Source organism: Phaenicophaeus curvirostris, chromosome 16, assembly GCF_032191515.1.
Source record: "Phaenicophaeus curvirostris isolate KB17595 chromosome 16, BPBGC_Pcur_1.0, whole genome shotgun sequence".
Taxonomy (NCBI): Eukaryota; Metazoa; Chordata; class Aves; order Cuculiformes; family Cuculidae; genus Phaenicophaeus; species Phaenicophaeus curvirostris.
In genome coordinates, this window is record NC_091407.1 from 16811980 (window position 1) to 16831979 (window position 20000).

Below are 20000 nucleotides of genomic sequence, written 5' to 3' on the forward strand. Positions count from 1 at the left end.
AGATCATCGAGTCCAACCATTCCCATCAATCACTAAACCATGACCCTCAGCACCTCGTCCACCCGTCCCTTAAACTCCTCCAGGGAAGGTGACTCAACCCCCTCCCTGGGCAGCCTCTGACAGTGCCCAATAACCCTTTCCATGAAAAATTTTTTCCTAATGTCCAGCCTAAACCTCCCCTGGTGGAGCTTAAGGTCACTCCCTCTTGTCCTGTCCCCTGTCACTTGGGAGAAGAACCCAACTCCCTCCTCTCCACAACCTCCTTTCAGGTAGTTGGAGAGAGCAATGAGGTCTCCCCTCAGCCTCCTCTTCTCCAGGCTAAACACCCCCAGCTCTCTCAGCCGTTCCTTATCAGGCCTGTTCTCCAGCCCCCTCACCAGCTTTGTTGCTCTTCTCTGGACTCGCTCCAGAGCCTCAACATCCTTCTTGTGCTGAGGGGCCCAGAACTGACCCCAGGATTCGAGGAGCGATCTCACCAGTGCCGAGTCCAGAGGGAGAATAACCTCCCTGGACCTGCTGGCCACGCCGTTTCTGATCCAAGCCAAGATGCCATTGGCCTTCTTGGCCACCTGGGCCACTGCTGGCTCCTATTCAGTTGGCTGTCCACCAACACCCCCAGGTCCTTCTCCTCCAGGCAGCTTTCCAGCCAGACTTCTCCTAGTCTGGAGCTGCTCAGGGTTGTTGTGCCCCAAGTGCAGGACCCGGTATTTGGCCTTGTTAAACCTCCTGCCATTGGTCTCAGCCCAGCGGTCCAGCCTGTTCAGATCCCTTTGGAGCCTCCCTACCCTCCAGCAGATCCACATTTCCACCCAGCTCAGTGTCATCGGCAAACTTGCTGAGGGTGCACTTGATGCCTTCATCCAGGTCATTGATAAAGGCATTGAACAGGGCTGGACAGCTGTTGGGGCGGGGCCTGGTGAAGGGGGCGTGGTCTGAGGAATGAGGCGTGGCCTGAGGAAATGGCTTGAGAATGAAGCGTTTGCTTGAAGGGGCGTGGCCTGTGGGAATGTGGGCGTGGTCTGGCGAAGGGGCGTGGTCTGTGGGCGGGCGCTGAATAGGGCCGTGTCTGTGAGGGGGCGTGGCCTGTTTGTTAGGGGCGGGTGATAGGCGTGGCCTGCAAAGGTGGGCGGGGCGGGGCCTAGCAGAAGGCGATGCGTGACGGGGCGTGGTCTGGTGAGTGGGCGAGGTCTGATGAAATAGGGGCGTGGCTTGAGAATAGGGTACGGTTTTTGAAGGGGCGTGGTATGTGGAGAGGTGGGCGTGGTACGTGAAGGGGCGTGGCCGCGAGGGGTTCGTGGAAGGGGCGTGGCCTGGGGGCGTGGCTGAATAGGGACGTGCGGGTGCGGTCTGTGGCCGTGGGCGTGGCTTGTGGGGCGTGGCCTGGCGGCGTTTCCGTGTCGGCGTTTCCGTGTCGGCGGCCTCGCTCGAGCTGAGCTGCGGCTGCGGGGTCCGAGCTGGCCCCGGGAGCCCCTCTGAGGTGGGAGAAAAGAGGGCTTAGAGGGGGATCTGGAGTGACCCTGATGGGGCTGCGGGCCGGGTAGAGGGCCCTGAGGGGGCGGTGGGGCGGGAGCAGGGTCTGAGGAGGCTCCGAGGGGGCTGGGCAGCAGGGGGAGGGGGCTGAGGGCGGGAGGAGGGGGCTGAGAGGTGCCTGAGGTGGCTCCGAGGGGCCCCTGAGAGGGGGCTGAGGGGCAGCAGGGGATCCTGATGGGCTGCAGGCTGGGACAGAGCCTTGGGGGGGGAGGGAGGGGTAGAAAGGGGTCCTGAGGGTTGGGAGGGGACCCTGAGGGGGCTGAGGGAGGTCTGAGGGGGCTGAGGGAGGTCTGAGGGGACTGTGGTCTCCGTGAGAGGGGCTGAAGTGGCTCCCTGAGGGTCCTGAAGGGCGGGAGGGGACCCTGAGGGGTCTGTGGGGTAGGAGGGGGGTGGAAGGGGGGGGTGAAAGGAGGTCCTGAGGGGCTCTGAGGGGGCCTGAGGGCTGAGAAGGGACCCTGAGGTGTGGAAGGGGGCCCAGAGGGGGCGGTGGGTGGCTGAGAGGGATCTGAGGGGCAGGAGGGCCTTGAGTGGACTGTGGGGTGGGAGAGAGGGGCTCAGAGGGTCCCGGGGTGGCTCTGAGGGGTCCCTAAGAAGGTAATAAGGGATCCTGGTGGGACTAAGGGCTCCGAAAGGGTCTTGAGGGGTGGGAAGAGGCCCTGAGGGGCCTGTGGGTCAGGAGGGGGAGATGTGGGGTGTGAGGGGGCTGGGAGGCCTGGCGAGGGAAGGGTGTTGGAGCAGGCCTGGTGCCCCCAAAGAGCCTGCAACCCCCAGGGCTCCCTGGAGTGGCTTCTGGACCCTGCACCCCTGTCCTGGGACAGGGATGGGAAAAGCTGCTCTTCTACCTTTGCAGGGAGCTACTTTCCCCCCATCTCTGCTGGAGAAGCAGGGTGACTCCTGCCTGTGGTGCTTGCAGGGGTTTGGGGTGCAGGGAGAGCCCTCCAGAGATGACTGCAGCCTTGATTCACAGAAGCTCTTGCTGGAGATGCTGCTCACCTCAGCCTACATTGCCGTAGTTGACCTCTGGAAGTGTCACCAACAGTTCCTCTGATCCCTGGAGGCTGAACCAAGGAGGGAACAAGGAACGAAAAGTTTTCAAGTGTTCCTTGGGAAGGAGTTACAGAAAGCAGCAGGAGAAGCCTGACGTGGGATTGTGACTCTCTCCCCAGAGGCAGCAACCAGGCTGTAGCCTCTCACTTCTGTGTCCCGTTGATGTGGCCGCTAAAAGCTGTGGTTGAAGCCACCCTTGCCTGCCAGGAGCTGTGGGAGCCAAGCCTGTCCCTTCCCAGCTCTGGCTGAGGTGGAGCAGGGCAGCCGCGCGAGCGTGAATGCAGCCTGCGGGGACCCAAGCCTGCGAGCCTGCTCCTGGAGAGGGGAGTGCGCCCCAAGAACGGCCATGGAGAAGATGGCCAGGGTCACCACCGCCCTGGGGGGCAATGCCCTCACAGGACGGACCATGTTCTGCCACCTGGACGCCCCTGCCAATGCCATCAGTGTGTGCCGCGACGCCGCCCAGGTGGTGGTGGCGGGTCGCAACATCTTCAAGATCTACTCCATCGAGGAGGACCAGTTTGTGGAGAAGCTGAATCTCCGTGTCGGCCGCAAACCCTCCTTGAACTTCAGCTGCGCGGATGTGGTGTGGCACCAGATGGATGAGAACTTACTGGCCACCGCTGCCACTAATGGCGTGGTTGTCACCTGGAACCTGGGCAAGCCATCCCGCAACAAGCAGGACCAGCTCTTCACCGAGCACAAGCGCACTGTCAACAAGGTCTGCTTCCACCCCACTGAGGTCTACATGCTCCTCAGCGGCTCCCAGGATGGCTACATGAAATGCTTTGACCTCCGCAAGAAGGACTCTGTCAGCACCTTCTCTGGTATGAGCATAGGCAGTTGGTGGCTCCCCTACCCCAGTGAGAGGCAGAGGCTGGGGGAGGGTTTGCTCAGGGCCCAATGCCTGGAGCAGGCAGGGAAGGAGCAGGGAGGGAGCTGAGAGGTGTTTTGCTGCTTCCTTTGTAACTCAGTGGTGCCCTGGATCTGCACAGAGGTGGAAGGTGGCCACATCACTCCCTGCTTCCCCTCCTGTCTGGGCTGGTGACCCCCATGGCTCCTCCAGTGGGGATTTTAGCTTTGCTGGAGCTCTGTCCCACACGATCTAGTCCTGGCTGCCCCATCCCTGGAGGTGTTCAAGGTCTAGTTGGCTGGGGCTTTGAGCCTCCTGATCCAGTGGGAGGTGTCCCTGCCCATGGCAGGGGTGTGGAACTAGATGCACATCCCATATGAGGACAGACTGAGAGTTGGGGTTGTTCAGCCTGGAGAACAGGAGGCTCAGGGAAGACCTTAGAGCAGCTTCCAATACTGAAAGGGGCTCCAGGAAAGCTGGGGAGGGGCTCTTGATCAGAGAGTGCAAGGATATGATCAGGGGAGTAGTTTTCAGCTGAAAGAGGGGAGACTGGGATGAGATATTGGGAAGAAATTGTTTACACTGAGAGTGATAAGGCCCTGGCCCAGGTTGCCCAGAGCAGTGGTGGCTGCCCCATCCCTGGAGGGGTTCCAGGCCAGGTTGGATGGGGCTTGGAGCCCCTGATCCAGTGGGAGGTCTCCCTGCCCATGGCAGTGGGTGGAACTGGATGGGCTTTGAGGTGCCTTCCAACTTAAGCCATTCTGTGATTCCATGAACCCAATTTCTGTCCCTGCTCAGGTCAGTCGGAAAGCGTGCGGGATGTCCAGTTCAGCATCCGGGACTACTTCACCTTTGCCGCCACCTTTGAGAACGGGAACGTGCAGCTGTGGGACATCCGCCGGCCAGACCGCTATGAGAGGATGTTCACAGCCCACAATGGGCCAGTCTTCTGCTGCGACTGGCACCCGGAGGACAGGTTTGTGTTGACCTGGAGCCTGGTGGACGCCCTGCATCGGCAGAGACGAGGAACAGACCCTAGAAACGGAGTTGGGACACTTTGAGAGGGGAAATAGGGGTCTCTGATACCCCGGCCCCTTGTGTCAGGGTCTGGGCCATTGCTGGGAGATGGGAGCAAGCAGGGCTGTGAAGATGCAGGGCCTAGAACAGGAGTGGGAAGGCAGGGGATGTAACTTGACCTGGTTATTGAATCATGGAATCGTTTGGTTGGAAATAAACTTTGAGATCGGGGAGTCCAACCATCCCTGTCCACCACTGAACCAGATCCCTGAGCACCTCGTCTGCCCGTCTGTTAAACCCCTCCAGGGACAGGGACTCCACCACCACCCTGGGCAGGCTCTGCCAGGGCCTCGGAACCCTTTGCATGAAGGAACGTTTCCTAATATCCAATTTAAACCTCCCCTGGCACAACTTGAGGCCATTTCCTCTCATCCCATCCCTTCTTCCCTGGGAGCACAGCCCAGCATCCACCTCGCTCCAACCTCCTTTCCAGGAGCTGCAGAGAGTGATGAGGTCTCCCCTCAGCCTCCTCTTCTCCGACCTAAACAGCCCCAGGGCCCTCAGCCACTCCCACAATCCCTGTTCTCCAGCCCCTTCCTCAGTTCCGTTCCCTTCTCCGGATGCGCTCCAGCCCCTCAAGGTCTTTCTTGGAGTGAGGGGCCCAAAACTGAACCAGGATTCAAGGTGCAGCCTCCCCAGTGCCGAGTGCAAGGGATGATCCCTGCCCTGCTCCTGCTGTCCACCCCAGGGCTGATCGAAGCCAGGATGCTGGTGGCCTTCTCGCTCACCTGGGCCACTGCTGGCTCATGTTCAGCTGCTGCCACCCAACACCCCAGAGGCCTTTTCCGCCACTGGAGAGCAGAAGCATTAGGATAGTGCATGGGAGGTTGTGATTGCAGTCCCGCTCCCTCTCCTTGCCACAAACACAGTCACGTCTGTGTTGCGAGAGTTTCTGTACTGGGGTGGGAAAGGAGAGATGAACGGGCACAGATCCCAGCCCTGGTCGGTTCCTCAGCATCTTTCTCTGTCTTCCTTGCAGGGGCTGGCTGGCCACTGGTGGCCGCGATAAGATGGTGAAGGTGTGGGACATGAACACTACGCGGGCGAAGGAGATCTACTGCGTGCAGACCATCGCCTCGGTGGCGCGGGTGAAGTGGCGCCCGGAGTGCAAGCACCACATTGCCACCTGCTCCATGATGGTGGACCACAACATCTACGTTTGGGACGTGCGGCGTCCCTTCATCCCCTCTGCTATGTTTGAGGAGCACAAGGACGTCACCACGGGCATTGTGTGGCGTCACCTTCATGACCCCTATTTCCTCCTGTCGGGTTCCAAGGACAGCACACTCTACCAGCACATCTTCAAGGATGCCAGCCAACCCATTGACCGGGCCAACCCTGAGGGGCTGTGCTACAGCCTCTACGGAGACCTGGCCTTCGCCGCCAAGGAAAGCCTCATCTCCTCTGACTCCAACCGCAAGCCCTACATCGGGGATCGGCGTCACCCCATCTTCTTCAAGCGCAAGCTGGACCCCACAGAGCAGTTTGAGTACATCTCCTCCTCCAGCGCCCTCAGCGTCTTCGAGACAGACATGGAGAGTGGCAGCATGGACTGGTTCGTGCACACGGCCAAGCAGTACGCGCTGGCTGGCAGGCCCCTGGCCGAGCTCTGCGACCACAATGCCAAGGTGGCCAAGGGCTTGGACCGCAACCAGGTGAGAGGCTGGTGCTGTTAGGATGAGGCCAGCCACTTTCACCCGATCACAGGGTCTAGGAATGGGTTGGGTTAGAAGGGACCTCAAAGCCCATCCAGTTCATCCCCCTGCCATGGGCAGGGACACCTCCCGCTGGATCAGGGGCTCCAAGCCCCATCCAACCTGGCCTTGAACCCCTCCAGGGATGGGGCAGCCTGGGCCAGGGCCTCCCCACCCTCGCAGCAAAACATTTCTTCCCGAGATCTCATGTCAATGTCCCCACTTTCGGCTTCAAACCATTCCCCTCATTCTGTTCCTGTACTCCCTGATCAAAAGCCCCTCCCCACATGGCAGCTCTCCCTCCGTCTGTCCCTCTGCCTGGCACCAAGCCTGTGCCGTTGTTGCCTACAGTGAACCCAGATCATTACCCAGGAACTTGACTGCCCTGACAGCTGTCCTGGCTCTCTAAATCAGCCAATGATGAGATCGAGTGGTCAGGCTCGTGGCTGTGTGGGGCCTGGCTTTAGCCTGGTGGCAGTGGTTTAGCCCTGGCCTGGCCCAGTGTTAAATGCCCGAGTGGTAAAATGCAAGCGGCTGTGGCCTCGATTCACCACCCCCAGGGAAAGGGGAAAGGGAAATGAGAGGAAAAATTCTTGTGGGTTGGAAAATAAAACAGCTTTAATGAATTAATAATAATTATGATGAAATAACAAAATTATTAGAATAGGTGAAATTGCATCCCCCACCCCTCAGCGACTGTCACCACAGAAGGTGCAGAGCAGGCATGAGGAGGGGTCCTAGGCCAGGAGGGAGCTGGATTCAGGAACATGCAGACCTGGGGTATGGGGCAAACAGACAGACGGGGTCCCCACTGGACCATTGAAGAAGAGAGCTTGACCCTTGTGATCCTCAGTTTGATCCTGAGTCTGATATTTATGGGGTGGAATCCTCTGCTGGTCAGTTTGGGGTCAGCTCTCCTGTCCGCCCCTACGTGCATGTGCCAAGATTTTCCTCTCCTTTCCCTTAGAGCTCCACCAGCTCCAGGATGGTCTTGGTTTCTATAGGAATAAGTATAATTCATGACCTTTCTACATCCCAGTGCCCTACTAGAGACAAACGCTGTCTGAAAACCATGCAGTTAGCTTTCAGAAAATAAAGTTATTTAGAGGAGACCAAGCTGAACTTAGAAAACTGATTCTGCTCTAGCTCAAACCACAATACCCGGCAAGGTCTGACAACATTGCGCTCTCTCATGCAGGTGGCTCAAACGTGGACGATGCTGCGAATCATCTATTCGAGCCTCAGCACCGTGTCCTCCACCAACCTCAACCACAGCATGGGGAAAGGCAGCACCGCCCTCCCGCTCATGAACAGGTAAAGGGCACTGGAGCCAACACCACAGTTGGGATGGCTCCTCGCCTGGGCTGGGATCACGAGGTGGGAGCAGGGATGGCGCTGCCCCAGTCTCGGGCCACGCTGGTTTACAGGTTGGTGGTGTTGGAACACCATGTGGGTGTGAGAAGCAAGCAGCCGGCCCAGCCTTGAGCCGTGCAGCCTTGTACACTGCTCTCTTCCCCCCTTGAAACCAAGTGCGAAGCTGCGGCAGGGCACAACCAGTGCCAGGACCCAAGGGAATGGCAGGAAGATGCCAGGGGAGTGTTAGGTTGGACATTAGGAGCAGGTTCTTCCCCCAGTGAGTGGTGGAGCCCTCAAACAGCTCCCAGGGAAGCAGTCACAGCTTGACAGTTTTTCAGAAGCGTTTGGCCAAGGCCCTCAGCCCCACGGTGTGAATGTTGGGGTGTCCTGTGCAGGGACAGGAGCTGGACTCCATGATACTTGTGGATCCCTTCCAGCTCAGGACTTTCTATCATTCCACCATCATTGCAGTTAGTTAGTTGGATGGAGAACTTGTCTCACCACTGGAGCCAGAACTACTGGTGTGAAGAAGTCATCTTCCTTTCAAAGGGAGCACGAGCGGCTCACTGGTGTGGGCTGATGAAGCAGGAAAGCTTGTTTCTCCTCTTTTCAACGACATGTAGAAGTGAGGGGTGAGGACTCCAAATTACCTGTCAGATCTCGCAGGGCCAGGATCCTGGGATGAGTGGCCTATCCTCAAATAAGAGCAAACAAAACGCTTCCCTTGTCCCAGCTCTGCATCCTGACAGGTCACTGTCTGTCGCAGACACCGCAGGCAGTGAGCTGCAGCGCTCAGCTCTGCTTCAACCCCACTCCTTCCTTTTCCCCTCTTGGTGAGGCCTGAGAACAGTGCCGCATAACAAACAGTAAAGCACCTCCTGCTCATCTCCCTCTGAGGTGAGTGCAGATCATCAAGAGCCTGTGCTCGGCTCCCAAACCCTTTTGGGAGACCTTTGCAGGCGCAGAGGCAATGGGCCGTATTACCAATTGTGATGTATCTTTATTTTTAAGTTAGAAAGTGGGGGCCGCTGACTTCTGTGCTCAGGGAAATCACTGTCTCTTGTGTTTCAGCATTCAAATTGCAACTGGAGAGCTATATCCAGGCTGTTTACAGCTTCCATTCTAGCCAGCAAACTCCTGTGACTATTAAATCTATGTTCTTTTCCAGCTTTAACCTCAAGGACATCCCTTCTGGGCTGGGCAGCGAATCAAGACTGGACCGCAGCAAAGGAGAAAGCCGCACAGAAAACATCCTGATGGATTCCTCCTCCACTCTGATCAACAATGAGGGTAACGTTTCTAGGGCAGGCACAGTTCCCAGTTGTGCACTTCTTCCCTCCTCAGCTGTAGGTGGCCCTGATATGGGATAAGCCGATCAATTTTTCCTATAAACTGGGGCAACTCGACCTGCTTCAGCCCCGAGCTGAAGCATGCCGAGTCCCAGAAGGACATTTTCCCCCACGGTGGTGGCTGCAGGTGCCAGGAATGTGACTGCGGTTGGGAGCTGAGACATCTGGCTCAGACACAGCCCGGCACACTGGGGCACGGCACAGGGAATGCGGATCCAATCCAGTGAGCTGATTTCTTTCTCCCTGGGCCCACAGACAATGAGGAGACAGAGGGCAGCGACGTCCCTGCAGACTATTTGCTGGGAGACGTGGAAGCGGACGAAGATGACCTGTATATGATGGACCACGAGAACCCACACGGTGAGGGCACGGCTGATGTTGCCCATCCAAGCCATGCACCTGGATTTTCTCCTGGCATTCCCTACTCCTTTCTAATCAGATCTCTTTCTTCGCAGCTGAAGAGCAGGAATACAGCCTTCCCCAAGAAGCCTTCCCCCTGCGCCACGAAATCGTGGACAACCCATCAGCCTTGGACCACCTGCAAGACAAGGCCGACTCCCCTCATGTCAGCGGCAACGAGGCCGAGACAGTGTCACTGACACCCGTGGAGTCCTTCTCCCTCATCTCCATCTCCCATTCGCTCTATGAGAACCGCCTGCCCTCCGACTTCTTCAATCCCATTGTGCGGGACACGCTCCTCTTCTACGCTGAGCAGGGGGACGTGCAGACAGCCGTGTCTGTCCTCATTGTGCTGGGAGACCGCATCCGCAAGGAGATCGACGAGCAGACCCAGGTAGACCCCAAGAAGTCCTTTCCTGCCTGTGCAGGAGCTGAACCCTCCTTTCAGGGCAGGGTTTGACCCCATCAGGTGCAGTAGGGCACCTTGTGAGGACCCAGACATGGTGTATCCCAACAGAGTGGGATCCCACCGGGGCTCTGGTTGCTTCTTCTTTCCTCCAAGCCTGCTCTAGCTCAGGGTCGGCAGTGGGGAAGTGGCCTTGGGCCGTTGTTTTGGGGAAGAACACCTCTTTCCCAGCCTTGCAGAGTGGTTTTCCCCTCATTTTGGGATGCAGGGTGAGGGTTTTGAGGGGTGTTGAGGCTCAGCTGCCTGCTGCCATCCCCAGGAGCACTGGTACACGTCCTACATAGACCTCCTGCAGCGCTTCCAGCTCTGGAATATCTCCAATGAGGTGATCAAGCTGAGTACGTGCCGCACCATCAACTGCCTCAATCAAGCCTCCACCACCCTGCATGTCAACTGCAGCAACTGCAAGCGGCCCATGAGCAACAGGGGCTGGATCTGCGACCGGTGAGGGCCAGGAGGAGTGGGAAGGATCCCGGGGCAGCTGTGGGAGCGGGAAGAGGGGGCTGTTTCCCCCTCGTTGCCCAGGCTCACCCCGTTCTCTCCGTTGCAGGTGTCGGCAGTGTGCCAGCATGTGTGCCGTCTGTCACCACGTGGTGAAGGGACTCTTTGTCTGGTGCCAGGGCTGCAGCCATGGCGGCCACCTCCAGCACATCATGAAGTGGCTGGAGACCAGCTCCCACTGCCCCGCCGGCTGTGGCCACCTCTGCGAGTACACCTGAGCCCCACAGTACCTCTGCCCGGGCAATTCTGGTGTAAATAGGGGCCCTGTGTGCCCCCTCCCCCAGCTCCCTGCCCATCCCTTTTGTACTGGATTAAACCAAAACAGAGCAGCTGAGCTGAGCCCTGCCTCTTGTGTGTGAGCCAACAGGGCCACCAGCATCCTGGCTTGGATCAGCCCTGGGGTGGCCAGCCAGAGCAGGGCAGGGATCGTCCCCTGCACTTGGCGCTGGGGAGGCCAAACCTCGAATCCTGGTTCAGTTTTGGGCCCCTCACTCCAAGAAAGACCTTGAGGGGCTGGAGTGTGTCCTGAGAAGGGAACAGAACTGGGGAAGGGTCTGGAGAACAGGGGTTGTGGGAGCGGCTGAGAGCCCTGGGGGGAGGTTGGAGCGAGGTGGGTGCTGGGCTCTGCTCCCAGGGAAGAAGGGATGGGATGAGAGGAAATGGCCTCAAGTTGCACCAGGGGAAGTTTAAATGGGGTGTCAGGGAACATTCCTTCATGGAAAGGGTTCTCAGGCCCTGGCAGAGGCTGCCCAGGGTGGTGGTGGAGTCCCCATCCGTGGAGGGATTTAACTGATGAGCAGACGAGGTGCTCAGTGATCTGGTTCAGTGGTGGACAGGGGTGGTTGGACTCCCTGATCTCAAAGGCCTTTTCCAACCCCTCCACCTTCTGTTTCCCGCTGTCCTCGCTCCGCTCGCGGGGCTCTGAGGCTTGGTCCGGGCCGGGACCCGTAGTAAATCCGCCCGACGGCAGCGCGCGGTGCACGCTGGGGAATGTAGTCCATGCAGTCAATGGTGGCTGTGGGGCCGCGGTGCATACCGGGAAATGTGGTCAGTCCAGCAAGCGGCGGCGCTGTGCATGTCGGGAGATGTGGTCAGTCCGGCTAATGGCGGCAGACCACGCCGCGGTGCATGCCGGGAAATGTGAGCGCCCCGGCCAACGGGGGCGCGGTGCACGCCGGGAGTTGTAGTCCGCGCTGTGCCGGTGCCCGATGGCGGCGTGGCGGCTGCTGCCGCTGCTGCTGCCGCTGACCTGGGCCCGGCCCGCGGGCTGCGCCGAGGCCCCGGGCGGCGGCTGGTAAAGGCGGGGCGGGGCGGGGGGGGCTCGTCGCTTGTCCCGGGGCCGAGACCGAGCGTGGCCTCCCCGTTCCAGGCCGGCCGGCGCCGTGCCCGAGGAACAGCGCTGCGGCCTGGAGCGCGCCGACGCCTCCCTGTCCGCCGCCCTCTTCCTGCACCGGTACGGCCCGGGGGGAGTTGGCTGGGTCCATCCCGGTGCCCCTGGCGGGGGTTGGGATCCATCCCAGTTCCCCCAAGGTGGGTTGGGCCCATCCTGGTGCCCCTAGGAATGGGTTAGGGTCTGTCCTGGTGCCCCTAGGGCTGCGTTGGGGTCCGTCCCGGTGTCCCCAGGATGCCTTGGGGTCCATCCCAGTGCCCCCAGAGTTGGGTTGGGGTCCATTCTGGTGCCCCAAAAGTGGGTTGGAGTCTGTCCCAGAGATGGGTTGAGGTGGGTTGGGGCCCATCCTGGTGCCCCCAGGGGTGGGTTGGGACTGGCTTCATTGCCTCTGGGGTGGGGCGGGGCCCTGTCCTCATGCAGGACCCTGGTGCTGTGCTCTCCCCCAGGTTTGCTTTCTCCCAGCCCGTCATCCTCCGCGGGATCACGGACAACTCGGTGAGTGCTGGGAGGGGGGCACGTGGGCAGCAGCCCCCGAGCTTGTCCCATTGGTGCAGCTGCACCTTGAATCCTGGGTTTGGGTTTGGGCCTCTCACTCCAAGAAAGACGTTGAGGGACTGGAGCGCGTCCAGAGAAGGGAACAGAGCTGGGGAAAGGGCTGGAGAAGAGGGGTTGTGGGAGCGGCTGAAGAACCTGGGGCTGTTTAGGCCAGAGAAGAGGAGCCTGAGGGGAGACCTCATCACTCTCTGCAGCTCCTGGAAAGGAGGTTGGAGGGAGGTGGGTGCTGGGCTGTGCTCCCAGGGAAGAAGGGATGGGATGAGAGGAAATGGCCAGGAGAGGTTTAAATGGGGTGTCAGGAAACATTCCTTCATGGAAAGGGTTCTCAGGCGCTGGCAGAGGCTGCCCAGGGGAGGTGGTGGAGTCCCTGTCCCTGGAGAGGTTTAACAGATGGGCAGACGAGGTGCTCAGGGATCTGGTTCAGTGGTGGACAGGGATGGTTGGACTCCCTGATCTCAAAGGTCTTTTCCAAGCAAATGATTCCATGATTCCCACTGTGTCCTCCCCCCAGCCTTTCCGAGCTCTCTGCACCCGGGAGAAGCTGCTGGCAGCCTTTGGCACCCACTCAGTGAGGCTGAGCACAGCAAACACCTATTCCTACCGCAAAGGTGAGGGTGAGGGGCTGGGGTTTGGGCCTGCCTGCTGCTCCGCTGGCGAGCAGCCCCCGCAGCTGTCCCTTCCCTGCAGTGGATGTGCCCTTTCAGGAGTACGTGGAGCAGCTGCTGGAGCCGCAGGATCCCGCCCGGCTGGGCAGCGGTGGGTAGTAATGTCACGCTCTCCACAGCTGGCACCCCATCTCCTTCCTGGCGTCATCCTCCTCCTCCTTCCCCCTCAGACACTCTCTACTTCTTCGGTGACAACAACTTCACGGAGTGGGGCTCCCTCTTCCAGCATTATGTGCCCCCCTCGTTCCGCATCCCGGGCACCAGCCCTGCCTACAGCTTTGGGATTGCAGGTGGGTGTGGGTGGAGGCAGCGCTGGGGTGGGATGAGGCGAGGGGGTCTCCCCAGCAGCGATCTCTTCCCACCGCTCTAGGCTCTGGCTCCGGCGTTCCCTTTCACTGGCATGGCCCCGGTTACTCCGAGGTGATCTTTGGCAGGAAGGTGAGAGTCAGGAGCTGGGATCTGGGGGATGTGTGAGACCCCAGGGGACGTCCCTTGAATGTGGCAGGATGGAGAAGCTGAGCCCAAGGGGCTGTTGGTGTGTCTCCCTTTCCCCGGTGTCTCCCAGCGCTGGTTTCTGTACCCGCCGGATAAAACCCCCCACTTCCACCCTAACGAGACGACGCTGGCCTGGCTCCTCCACACGTACCCCACGCTGCCGCCGGCCGAGCGGCCGCTGGAGTGCACCCTCCGGCCGGGGGAGGTGAGTGGGGCCGGCCTGCTGCCCTCCAGAGCGGCACCGCAGGGCTGTGGGAGGGCAGGGGGTGGAACCGCGGAGCCCAAGGGCCCCCCCTGGCTTCCTCCCGGCAGGTCCTGTACTTCCCTGACCGCTGGTGGCACGCCACGCTCAACCTGGACACCAGTGTCTTCATCTCCACCTTCTTGGGGTAGAGCCGGGCGGGCGAGGACACAACGCTGCCGCGGTGAGGGGGTGCTGGGGCCGCAGCTCCAGCTCCTGCTGCTGCCACGCAGGGCAGTGCCAGGTTTGCACATTCAGCTACTGGTGTTGGGACTAAATCCTGAAGACATTCTGTTTTTCACTTGTCTTTTCCCTCTCCTTTGGATTAAAAATGGTGGATGCCGGTCACAGGCGTGTCCCCAGAGCTCCGTGTTGGGGCCGGCTCTGTTTAACATCTTTATCCATGATTGGGGTGAGGGGATCGAGGGCTCCCTCAGGGAGTTTGCAGATGACACCAAGCTGGGTGGGAGTGCAGCTGTGCTGGAGGGCAGGAAGGCTCTGCAGAGGGACCTGGACATGCTGGATCCACGGGCTGAGGCCAAGGGGATGGGGTTCAACAAAGACAAGTGCCGGGTCCTGCACTTGGGACACAACAACCCTGTGCAGCTCCAGGCTTGAGGAAGAGTGGCTGGAAAGCTGCCCTGTGGAAAAGGACTTGGGGCTGTTGGGTGGCAGTGGCTGAACATGAGCCAGCAGTGGCCCAGGTGGGCGAGAAGGCCACCAGCATCCTGGCTTGGATCAGCCCTGGGGTGGCCAGCAGGAGCAGGGCAGGGATCGTCCCCTGCACTCGGCGCCGGGGAGGCCAAACCTCGAATCCTGGTTCAGTTTTGGGCCCCTCACTCCAAGAAAGACCTTGAGGGGCTAGAGCACGTCCAGAGAAGGGAACAGAGCTGGGGAAGGATCTGGACGACAGGGGTTGTGGGAGTGGCTGAGGGCCCTGGGGCTGCTTAGGCTGCAGAAGAAGAAGCTGAGGGGAGACCTCATCGCTCCCTACAGCTCCTGGAAAGGAGGTTGGAGTGAGGTGGGTGCTCGGCCGTGCTCCCAGGGAAGAAGGGATGGATGAGAGGAAATGGCCTCAAGTTGTGCCAGGGGAGGTTTAGATTGGATATTAGGAAAGATTCCTTTATGGAAAGGGTTCTCAGGCCCTGGCAGAGGCTGTCCAGGGCGGTGGGGGAGTTCCCATCCCTGTAGGGGCTTAACAGACGGGCAGATGAGGTGCTCAGTGATCTGGTTCAGTGGTGGACAGGGATGGTTGGACTCCCTGATCTCAATGGTCTTTTCCAAACAAGCGGTTCTATGTTCAAGGCCAGGTTGGATGGGGCTTTGAGCCCCATCCTGATCCAGTGGGCAGTGTCCCTGCCCATGAGCTTTAAGCTTCTAGGACTCTGCTGTCCCACCTCATTCCCACGTCCCCTGCACGAGCATCTGTGTCCCAGCACAGGTGAACCAGCTCCTCTTGGGACGGTCCCAGTTCTCAAGCACAGAGACGACTATTCTGATCAACTCCTGCTCTTTTTTCCACATTTATTGCTGAATTTTTTTTATTTTTAATCTCTATTTTTTGAATTGACACTGGCAAGCTCCCAGAGGGCACTCAAAAGCCAGGCAGGCCATCAGGCCAACTGAAATGCTGGAGTCTCAGTTGGATGCAGATTCACTGGTTTGGTTGGTTTTTAAAGGGATTTCTTTAAAAGGAAGGAGAACTTTAATCCAGGCGGTTGTTACAGCAGGGAGCCATGGTCCTGGTGGGCGGCCGAGGGGATGCACAAGCCCACCCATTCCAGCCCAGGGGCAGCAGGTTCCCAGGAAAAGCCGGAGAGCAAGTCGGCATCCGCAGCAGGAATGTTGGCCTCCCACCCCGGCAAGTGGCTTTTTACAGGAGAGAGGAGGCCCCGCTCCTGGCTGGGCAGGATGTGGAAGGTGGAGGAGACAACTATGTACACAGGGAGGGGAGCAGCACCACGCGCTCGCCCCGGCACGCTTCTTGCGGCACCTCCTCGGAGCAGGAGGCAATCTTTGGGAACTGTCAGCTGGCGTAGCTGAGTGGGATCCTGCTCTCCATGCGATGGAGATGGTGGTGACGCCTTGCAGGCCACCGTGAGGAGCCAGCCTTCTCCAAACGGCCAGGCAGGTCTTCCTCCAAGTGCTGTGGTGAGAGGGGAAGGCTTTGCGTCCACCCAGCCGCTGCAGTTCCTCGGGAAGGGGAGATGGGCTGGGCCTCGCGGCACCCGGAGCGGAGGGGGAGCAGCCGGAGAGCAAGTAAGGCATGGTGCCAGCCCAGCGAGAGCCAGGGGGACCCCTCAGTAATCCTCCACCCAGCCATTCTCTGAGATGAAGGCGTCGATCACTTCCTTCATGGCGAGGTTGGGGATCAGCTGGTCCTGGGTCAAGGGACTCCGCGTCACCGGATCAAAATGACCCACGCGCTGTAAGGGAGGAGACGGCTGTGAACCGGTTACTCCACGTGCCTGGCCTTGGCCTCGGGGTACTGGCATCTCTGCCGGCATCCAGCACAGCAGTCATGCAGCTGGGAAGAGCGGGGCAGAGGGAGAACCCCCCTCTGAAGGTGCCTCCCAGCAGGACGAGAGCATGGAAAGGCACCAAGACCCCCGCCAAAAGCTGCCTTTGTGCCTATCCTGGCACCTCCGTGCTACTGGGACCAAACCCAAGGAGGTTTTTGAGCCCTTATTGCACAGGCAGGAGCTGGGCAGAGGAGGAAGGCTACGGGCAAGGTCCCAGGAAGCCCCAGCAGTACCTGGAGATGTTCCTCGATGTCTTTCCTGTCATAGGTGATCCCGCTGGGGGTGATGCAGGGCTCTCTCATCAGCTCAAAACTGATCTTCCCACACAAGTAGTCAGGGATGTCCCGCTTCTGTCTCGAGAGAAGCAGCGCTGGGTCAGTAGGGGCTGAGCCAACCCCAAAAAAGAGGGCTGGGAGGTGGCACCAGCTCAGAGAGGGTATGGTGGCAGTGTGGACTGAAGCAGGTTTAGGTTGAGCAGCTCTACCAGAACACACTCACCTTCCTCTTCTCATCCACTTGAGAGAAGAGCTCATCCATGTCCGCCAGGTATTTGTCCTGAAAGAGAAAGCCTTGAGGACGACAGGAAGGGGACCGTGGGGCCCTGGGGAGCAAGCCCTGCTGTCTCCCATGCCGTGGGTGCTGCTTTCTTGGGTGGCCCCTCTGCCTTCAGAGCCGCCGGCCAGAGCTTGTGTGGCTTCGGGCTGAACTGCGTGGCCAGGAGTGATCCAGCTTAAAAATAACCTGCCTTTGTGGGGCTATTCTTACCCTGGGATTAGTGCCCTGCGCCAGGCAGCACCCAGATCCACACACAGCTGAGAGCTGCTTGCAGTGTGTGGCCCTCAGAGAAACGATAGAGCAGCTGGGGGAGCAGAAATAGGCGTCACTGCTGCCAGACTGGGACAAAAAGGGACACAGCACAGGGAGCTGTCATGGGGGGACACAAAAACCCTGCAGCAGCAGCTGGAGTTGCAAAATGAAGGCTGAGGAGCCATGCTCTGCCCTGGGGTCTCCTGACTTTTGCCTGCACAGCCACAGCCCTGCAGCTTCCTCAGCCCCAGCAGAACAGGGGGATGAGGACAGAGCCCCAGCCCCAGCAGAGCACTGGGATGAGGAGGGAGGAGGAAAGCTCATCTCCCAGCTTCCATGAGCAGCACCAGCCCCAGCTCACGTGTTTGGCCTCGATGCTGGCCAGCTGAACTCTGCTTCGGCTCTCGTCCGCGTTTTCTTCCTGCTGAGTCTTTCGGCACTCATCTAGCTCCCTAGGACACAGCAGGGAGATGAGAAGTGATGGAGGGATGCGATCACTCCCCTCCCTGCTGCAGGGCTCTGCCTGCACCTTCTAGAAGGCAATGGCACCGCACATAGAGCTGTGCCACCTTCAGGGTACTACAAGAGCCTTTACGGGTGCCAGCACCCCATGTTACCTCTCCTTCTCAGCCATGATCAGCTTGGTCAGGTAGGAGTGCAGCTCATTCTCCTGGTTGATCCGCTTCTCCTCGATGCTGTTCCAGCGTTTCTTCTTGGCAATGCGCAACGCGCTGGGAATGTCGTCCCCAAAATTCAGCCGCTGTTCCTTGGCGAGGTTGTAGGCTGGGGAGAGAAAAGGCATCATCTGTCACCATTCCTGGCGAGATAGGGCTGGGAGGAGAAGACACCACGGTGGTCACTCACCTCTCTGCAGGTTGGCGATGGCCTCATCGTAGTTCTCCATCTCCATCTGGCACTGGCCTAGGAAGAAGTGAGCCTTCACGGACTGGCCATCCAGCTCCAGGGCTCGCTTGCAGTCGGCCAGCGCCTTGTCGTGCTGCTGCATCTTCAGGTAGCAGAGGGCACGGTTGGTGTAGTACACGGCCACCAAGGGGTTGCGGTTCTGCAAGGCCAGACCTGCGTTACAGCCGGTGACGGCAACACCCGGCAGGGGCGGGATGTGGTGACAACAGGGTGACGGGACTCGGGGAGCCGGCTGCGCAGCGCTATCACCGCCACAAGAGCCAGCTGGGGCTCGCTCCCCATGGGGAGGCACTGGGAGGGATGGGGACAAGCTGGGGGGACAAGCCCGAGGCCAGGGGGGAGGGGGTGGTGTCCCCTGTCCTGTCCCGCTCCTGGGATCAGTCCCAGCCCGAGCTGGGGGGCCGTGTCCCGTCCCAGCCTCGGGGCTGATCGCAGCCGGTGGGAGGCGGGGGTGTCCCAGGGGCCGGTCCCGGCCTGGCAGGGGTGTCCGTGTGCCGCCTCGTCCCTGGAACCGATCCCGGCCCGGCAGCAGGAGGGTGTTCGGGGTCCCGGCCCGGGGCGGGGGGTTATCCCGTGTCCCGTCCCGTGTCGCCAGGGTCGATCCCAGCCCGGGGGGCTGTCCCACCCCCGGTCCCACCGGGACTCACGATGGCTCGGCCGTAGCAGGCGGCCGCCTCGGGGTACTTGCGGCCGCCGAAGAGCCGGTTCCCCTGCTCCTTGTGCTCCTGCGCGCTGTGGCTCTTCTCGGGGCTGCCGCCCCCCGCGCCCGGCCCCGCCGCCCCGGGCCCCCCCGCGCCACCCTCCCGCTCCTCCTTCCCCTTCATGGCCCGGCCCGGCCCGGCCGCTGGGGCCGCCGCTCCCGCCGCTCCGCCCGCCGCGGCCGCGCACTGCGACACCGGCACCGCCGCTTCCGGGGGCGGGGCCAACGCGGGGCGGGGCCAACGCGGGGCGGGGCCAATGCGGATAGAGGCCAATGAGCAGCGGGGGCGGGGGCTGGGTAGGCGGGGACAAGGGGGCGGAGCCAATGGAACGAGAGGCCGGCGGCCAGAGGGGCCAATGGGAAGGCGGGGAGTGGGGAGGGGCGGGGCCAAGGGGGAGGGAGCAATGGCGGGAAGGGGCGGGGCCAACGGCAGCGGAGCCAATTGGGAGGCAGGGATTGTGGAGGGGGCGTGCCCCGATCGGGGGCGGGGCCAATGGGGAGGGGGTACGGGCAGGGGGCGTGGTCATCGGACAGAGGGGCGGGGCTTAAGGGGGGCGGGGGGGCTGTGGGGTTCACGGGGAGTGTGAAAGGGTGGTCTGTGGGGTGGATGGGGAGGTGGGGGTGCAGGGGGTCACACAGGAGGGGGTACAGGGAGCAGGGGGTGTGGAGAGGATGAAGTGGATGGAGGAGTGGGGTACGGGGGGGGCTATAGGGGCTGTGGGGTGAGTGGGGTCTGGGGGCACATGGGGGTGGGGCTGGGTGGGAAGAGGGGGCAGGGGGCGCTTCCTTGCCCATCCCATATCCCCAGCCCCCATTGAATCAGCAGGGATGAAGGGGGGGGCACCCCAGAATCCGGCACCCCAGAGTCCACCCCCCCAGAGAGACGCAGCCCCCGGCAGTGTGCAAAATATTTATTTATACTTAAAAAGGTCGAGGAGGGAAGGGGTGTCGGGGGGGGGGCCCCCATTCCCCATCCCGGGGCGAGCCCCCCCGCTGTGGGGAGGGCGGCTGGCAGCGAAGCAGGGGGAGCATTGGACACGGGAATTGGGGGGGGGGGGGCACTGCTGAAACGAGTTGTGCCAGTCTCAGCCGCTTCGCCTTCCTGCTCTCTTGATCCATCCCATAATAATCGCTTCTCTCTCCCTTTATATTTATTTTTGTCGTAGAAAAATAAATCGCTCCAGGTTTGGCACCAGCCCTTCGTCTGAAACAGGGGGAGGGAGGGCAGCGAGGGCCCCACCTCGAAAGGGGGGGACAGGGGCAAAGGAGGGGGTTGTCCCCCTGCTCGGCTCCTTTGGGGGGCAGCAATGCTGGGGGGGCTGAAGCAGTGCGGGGGGCACGGGGGGGCGGAAGGGGGGTATAGGCTGTGGGGGGATGGAGATGGAACCCATGGAGAGGTGGAGGCCATGGGGGGTGGAGGCCATGGGGG

General features: G+C 60.6%; 3 protein-coding genes across 5 annotated transcripts; 2 read left to right on the plus strand and 1 right to left on the minus strand.

Moving 5' to 3' along the window:
* Positions 1–2491: 2491 nt before the first annotated feature.
* On the plus strand, positions 2492–10598 carry WDR24 (WD repeat domain 24). The gene is made up of 9 exons (XM_069870114.1): positions 2492–3404; positions 4229–4406; positions 5487–6162; positions 7400–7515; positions 8726–8847; positions 9162–9266; positions 9362–9699; positions 10031–10215; positions 10322–10598. The coding sequence occupies exons 1-9, from the start codon at positions 2924–2926 to the stop codon at positions 10488–10490; spliced, it is 2370 nt and encodes a 789-aa protein (XP_069726215.1). The 5' UTR covers positions 2492–2923; the 3' UTR covers positions 10491–10598.
* An 876-nt stretch (positions 10599–11474) lies between these two features.
* On the plus strand, positions 11475–13966 carry JMJD8 (jumonji domain containing 8). Of its 2 annotated transcripts, XM_069870257.1 has the most exons (9): positions 11475–11566; positions 11642–11725; positions 12109–12157; positions 12729–12825; positions 12905–12973; positions 13053–13172; positions 13253–13320; positions 13448–13582; positions 13690–13966. In XM_069870257.1, exons 1-9 carry the CDS (start codon positions 11481–11483, stop codon positions 13768–13770), a joined length of 789 nt encoding a protein of 262 aa, XP_069726358.1. In that variant the 5' UTR covers positions 11475–11480; the 3' UTR covers positions 13771–13966. The 2 variants fall into 2 exon arrangements, with proteins under 2 accessions (XP_069726358.1, XP_069726359.1); XM_069870258.1 differs by lacking the exon at positions 12905–12973 and having other exon boundaries at positions 13002–13172.
* Positions 13967–15117: 1151 nt separating this feature from the next.
* On the minus strand, positions 15118–18780 carry STUB1 (STIP1 homology and U-box containing protein 1). 2 transcript variants are annotated; one of them, XM_069869887.1, is made up of 7 exons: positions 18519–18780; positions 17812–18010; positions 17565–17730; positions 17309–17399; positions 16639–16695; positions 16374–16490; positions 15118–16062 (listed from the first exon to the last, which is right to left on the minus strand). In XM_069869887.1, exons 1-7 carry the CDS (start codon positions 18693–18695, stop codon positions 15919–15921), a joined length of 951 nt encoding a protein of 316 aa, XP_069725988.1. In that variant the 5' UTR covers positions 18696–18780; the 3' UTR covers positions 15118–15918. The 2 variants fall into 2 exon arrangements, with proteins under 2 accessions (XP_069725988.1, XP_069725989.1); XM_069869888.1 differs by having other exon boundaries at positions 15118–16044; positions 18519–18778.
* Positions 18781–20000: the final 1220 nt, after the last annotated feature.

What these genes read in the sequence shown, in the direction of transcription:
- WDR24 (XM_069870114.1), top strand. Translation starts at nt 2,924, where the DNA reads ATGGAGAAGATGGCCAGGGTCACCACCGCCCTGGGGGGCAATGCCCTC. An exon ending in CACTCTGATCAACAATGAGG is followed by an intron (nt 8,848 to 9,161) that starts GTAACGTTTCTA and finishes CTGGGCCCACAG; the next exon opens with ACAATGAGGAGACAGAGGGC. An exon ending in AGGGGCTGGATCTGCGACCG is followed by an intron (nt 10,216 to 10,321) that starts GTGAGGGCCAGG and finishes TCTCCGTTGCAG; the next exon opens with GTGTCGGCAGTGTGCCAGCA.
- JMJD8 (XM_069870257.1), top strand. Translation starts at nt 11,481, where the DNA reads ATGGCGGCGTGGCGGCTGCTGCCGCTGCTGCTGCCGCTGACCTGGGCC. An exon ending in CTACAGCTTTGGGATTGCAG is followed by an intron (nt 13,173 to 13,252) that starts GTGGGTGTGGGT and finishes CCACCGCTCTAG; the next exon opens with GCTCTGGCTCCGGCGTTCCC. An exon ending in AGGTGATCTTTGGCAGGAAG is followed by an intron (nt 13,321 to 13,447) that starts GTGAGAGTCAGG and finishes GGTGTCTCCCAG; the next exon opens with CGCTGGTTTCTGTACCCGCC.
- STUB1 (XM_069869887.1), bottom strand. Translation starts at nt 18,695, where the DNA reads ATGAAGGGGAAGGAGGAGCGGGAGGGTGGCGCGGGGGGGCCCGGGGCG. An exon ending in CCAGCATCGAGGCCAAACAC is followed by an intron (nt 16,696 to 17,308) that starts GTGAGCTGGGGC and finishes TTTCTCTTTCAG; the next exon opens with GACAAATACCTGGCGGACAT. An exon ending in ACATCGAGGAACATCTCCAG is followed by an intron (nt 16,063 to 16,373) that starts GTACTGCTGGGG and finishes ACCGGTTCACAG; the next exon opens with CCGTCTCCTCCCTTACAGCG.